Source organism: Ananas comosus, linkage group 1 (genome assembly GCF_001540865.1).
Source record: "Ananas comosus cultivar F153 linkage group 1, ASM154086v1, whole genome shotgun sequence".
In the NCBI taxonomy this organism is placed as follows: domain Eukaryota; kingdom Viridiplantae; phylum Streptophyta; class Magnoliopsida; order Poales; family Bromeliaceae; genus Ananas; species Ananas comosus.
This window is the reverse complement of record NC_033621.1, coordinates 3,701,586-3,706,516: the sequence shown is the minus strand read 5'-3', so window position 1 is coordinate 3,706,516 and position 4,931 is coordinate 3,701,586. Positions and strand designations below refer to the sequence as shown.

The following is a 4,931-nucleotide window of genomic DNA, read 5'->3' as shown; positions in this document are numbered from 1 at the left end:
TGACTACCTGAGATTCCAAGTTCGAATCCTAATTGATTCACATTTCTAGCTAAGTTTATTTCTAAATGAAATAAATGAAGCGGGTAGCGTGTTACCTATCTCTCAAAAAAAAAAAAAAAAAAAAAACACTTGCTGTATTATTTGAATTGAAATCCTTTCAACCATTTATGCCAAAATAAAAAAAAGAAACCTGAATGAAAATCTCCTCTGTTCAACTTTATTGAACCACACCTTTGTGAGAACTAGTGTTGGTTAAGGGCATCAAATCTTATAGTATAAAAAGTTCAAAAAATTCAAAACACTTTTAATTTTTTCTCCATCCACACTTTAAAATTACAATTACAGCGGGTCGAAAAATTATATAAATAACCACAATTTTATAATATTAAAAAAATGAAAAAACACGTTTAAATTTTTTAAGCCTTATAACATATAAAAATATTTTTTTTATTTTTTAAATATTTTATAATTAAAAAATAATGCTTTTCACTATCGTACTACAAACTAAGTCTAAATATAACAGACCGTCATAAGCGTAAGTCGCAAAGAACTTGATAGTTGGTGCCTGACGTCCCAAATTAGAATCCTGATTCACATTTTCAGTTAAATTTATTTTACTTGATAGTTGGTGCCAGACGTCCCAAATTAGAATCCTGATTCACATTTCCAATTAAATTTATTTCTAAATAAAATAAATAAAGCGCGTGACATACTACCTATCTTTAAAAAAAATAAAAAAAGGTCTAAACGCATATATAAGATGCAATTCTAAAGCGTAAAAACTTATAAACCCCTCCGACCTACAACCCCTCACAAGAAGCCTAATATTTCACAACTCTTTTTAAATTTTTAGTTAATAATAATAATAATAATAATAATACGTAATTTTTTTTTGTGCGATTACGATTCATTTCAAATTATAAACCTCACACACACACGCACACACACATATAGATCAAGTTTAAGTTCAAACAATTAAAAAAAATTATACTAAGTCAACCATCCGATGGATAAAATTTAAAACTAAGCAGAGTGTTTTATTTCTAGCGTCTTCTTTTATATACATAGCAAAGACACTCGTGTTATACTATAATAAAAGATCTAGCTCCTTATAACTAACACAGAATCACCACATTAATTAATTTAATTTCTCCCATCATGCAAATTACCAACAACTCAGTACACCAGTAACATATTAGATTCCCCAAGAGAGAAAAATAAAAGAAAAAGAAAAAGAAAGAAAAATGAAAAGAAAACGAGGAGGGGGGGCTCGATCACACTATTACCGGTACAAGGAACTTTAACACACACAACAAGCACACTACATTAAGCAGAGCAACAATTAAACAGATACCAGCGACTCTTCTCTCTCTCTCTCTCTCTCTCTCTCTCTCTTTTACTTGTCCGAATTACACAACCACACTCGACTGGCAGGCAGACAGACAGACAGACAGACTGACAGTGACAGACTGACTAAGTCTTGCCGGCAGACTCGTGCGCCTTGGTCTGGACGGTCTGGCCGGCGTCCTTGGTGCGCTGGCCGGCGTGCGCGGCGGCGTCGGCCATCCGGCGCTTGGCCTGGTCGACGTAGTCCGGGGTCTTCTGGAACATGGCGCGGAGGGTGTCGGCGAGCCAGGAGAGGGAGGACAGCCCGCCGAGGCCCAGGGCGCCGGAGGCGAGGAAGCCGGCGACGGCCAGGGCGAGGAGGAGGGCGGCCGGGACGAGCACGGGGCTGAAGAGGAGGAAGACGGGCGCGGCGACGACCACCCCGACGACGGACGCGGCCAGCGCGAGGCCCGACAGCACCAGCAGCAGCCCGCCCGCCGGGAACAGCGTCACCACCGTCAGCGCCTGCGACGCCNGATAAATGATGTCGAAAAATTATAAAATTTGATTTCTAAAAATTTTAAATACTCTTAGATAATATATGGATCGTCAATTTGGAAGTTCTATCATCGAAAATGACTTATAAGTATGAGGGCGATTGTACTCATAAGAGTATAGTAGCTGAACTCTATATAAAAAGAGAGAAATAGAGGACTGTGCCTCTATACTTTTAAGAACACAAAGTTGCTAGTGTTTGTAGATTGTTGATATTTAGATGAAGATTTATAGAGTTAGAATAATAATGATCTCTTATAATTGTTTTATATGTATATTTATTATGTATATAACTGTGTAGTTTGCTTTCTTTTATCTTCCTCGATCTTCTTCTTCACAAGAGGATCCCACGTCATCTCCAATATTTTACTGTATCTGCGGTTGACTCAGCAACCAATTAAGTCCCTCTTCCTGAATTTCCTTTGGAAGACTCTGGTCGCCAAAATTTGGCTTCACATATCCCTGATATTTGGTTTTTACGATGATATTTGGGTACGGTTACCCACTCGTGGTTGACGCTTCACGAAGGAATGCATGTGTTGGTGTGGAAAAATTCTAGAATGCAACAGGTATATTAATGACGTGGCGTAATAAATCAATCAAATTAATCTTTTAAGAATATATGTCCCATCATAATTGTAAAAAAATATTTTTATTGTACTTTTGTTTGAAAAGAAGAAATGTGATTGGCTTGTTATTGATGACGTGGTACAAGTGTGATAGTGTAGAATTCCTCGTGTGGGTGGCTGGGTGCAGAAATATCCTTCTTTTTAGTACACTACAGTTGTAAATTTTAACATTTTAGCCCTTTTTTTTTAATTCTTTTATTCACATTATCTCACTTATCTTCTTGATTTTTTTTTTTTTCTCTACTCAAACTTAAGAGAGATTTTTCAATTCTTGGATTCAATGATGTATACAATAAATAGCATTTTTTTAAAAAGAGAAATGTTGACTCGTCTAAGATGTGTCAGATTTTTGCTTTTAAGCTTTTTTTAAAAATTGTAGCCCTTAGCTTGAATTAAAACTATTACTTATGGCTAGTTCATATGTTTATTTGTATGCCGAGAACTTATCTTTTCTTCGTTCATCTTATACTTTCAATTTAAAAATACGAATTTTATAGAGAGAAAATATTATAACTTAATGGATGCTAAGATTAAAAATATGCGATTAAAAAAAATAATCAATAAATGCATCCTCATATATAGAAAGATGTACCAAAGTGTCGGCCATAATTTATCCTCTAATAACTACATATACATACATATATATAAAAACTAAAGTAGAACTCTTTTCAGAATTTAGAAATGTTACACTAGCGTCTATACAGGAATTTTTCTTATTAAAACAATGCAAACGTACAACATGGAAATAGTTTTGCTGGAACATTTGACACATGACTAGTAAAATACTTTTAACAATTTTCCCTTCACTTGATGGATTNCCCGCCGGGAACAGCGTCACCACCGTCAGCGCCTGCGACGCCGACGGCGCCTTCTCCGGCAGCGGCAGCTGCAGCAGCCCCTTCATCGCCTCCCCCGGCCGCTGCTGCTGATGCTGCTGCGCCGCGAGGCGTTGGTCTCCGCGGTCGCCCATGGCGGGAAAAGGAGTGGAGTGGAGTGGAGTGGAGTGGAAGAGATGGGGATGGGGATGGGGATGGGGATGGAGAGGAGGAGGAGGGGTGTCGAAGGGGGAGTTGTTTATTTAAGAAGGGAGGGAGAGCGGGAGAGGGGTGACACGTGTGGGGGGGAGGGAGACACGTGGTGGGGATGGTGGGTTGCATGGGATACAGGTTGGCGCGTGCGGGGATCGGACGGCTCTCCTGAGCTTTGCCGCTCTACCGTCGTGATTTGTCGTGTCGTACGTGTGCTGTGGGAAAAAATTCTAGAATGCAACAGGTATATTAGTGACGTGGCCTAATAAATCAATTAAATTAATTTTTTTTAAAATATATGTCTCATCATGATTGTAAAAAAATATTTTTATTGTACTTTTGTTTGAAAAGAATGAATATAATTGGTTTGTTATTGATGATATGATATAAGTATGACAGTGTAGAATTCCTCGCTGTGGGTGGCTGGGTGCAGGAATACCCTTCTTTTTAGTACACTACAGTTGTAAATTTTAACATTTTAGCCCTTTTTTTTTAATTCTTTTATTCACATTATCTCACTTATCTTCTTGATTTTTTTTTTTTTCTCTACTCAAACTTAAGAGAGATTTCTCTATTCTTGGATTGAATGATGTATACAATAAATAGCATTTTTTTTTAAAAGAGAAATGTTGACTCGTCTAAGATGTGTCAGATTTTTGCTTTTAAACTTTTTTAAAAATTTGTAGCCCTTAGCTTGAATTAAAAATTATACTTATGGCTAGTTCATATGTTTATTTGTATGCCGAGAACTTATCTTTTCTTCGTTCATCTTATACTTTCAATTTAAAAATACGAATTTTATAGAGAGAAAATATTATAACTTAATGGATGCTAAGATTAAAAATATGCGATTAAAAAAAATAATCAATAAATGCATCCTCATATATAGAAAGATGTACCAAAGTGTCGGCCATAATTTATCCTCCAATAACTACATATACATACATATATATAAAAACTAAAGTAGAACTCTTTTCAGAATTTGGAAATGTTACACTAGCGTCTATACAGGAATTTTTCTTATTTAAACAATGCAAACGTACAACATGGAAATAGTTTTGCTGGAACATTTGACACATGACTAGTAAAATACTTTTAACAATTTTCCCTTCACTTGATGGATTGACCTTATGAAAATATAAGTGACCTTAGAAAACATGTTATTGCTAGCCTAGTATGATTACTATATAGATGTATATAAATAGCCCATGAATTGATACTCTTCAAATACCAAAAAGAAGTATATATCAAAAGGGCCTTGGATAAATGTACCTTAGAAAGAAAATCAAGTTAATCTCAATTCTCAACTTAGCAGCAACCACGAGTATGTACTGAGGCACAGAATCAATTGTTGCATGTTATTATCTCCAATTAATTTTCAAATTTTCCTGTA

The 4,931-nt window shown here is 36.1% G+C and overlaps 1 protein-coding gene across 1 annotated transcript; it reads right to left on the bottom strand.

The window, feature by feature from the left end:
* Positions 1,165–3,533, bottom strand: LOC109720444 (oleosin 18 kDa-like). The gene is made up of 2 exons (XM_020247566.1): positions 3,361–3,533; positions 1,165–1,851 (listed from the first exon to the last, which is right to left on the bottom strand). The coding sequence occupies exons 1-2, from the start codon at positions 3,478–3,480 to the stop codon at positions 1,474–1,476; spliced, it is 498 nt and encodes a 165-aa protein (XP_020103155.1). The 5' UTR covers positions 3,481–3,533; the 3' UTR covers positions 1,165–1,473.

Bases quoted from the DNA above. Each gene is read 5' to 3' on its own strand.
- LOC109720444 (XM_020247566.1), bottom strand. From the start codon at position 3,480: ATGGGCGACCGCGGAGACCAACGCCTCGCGGCGCAGCAGCATCAGCAG.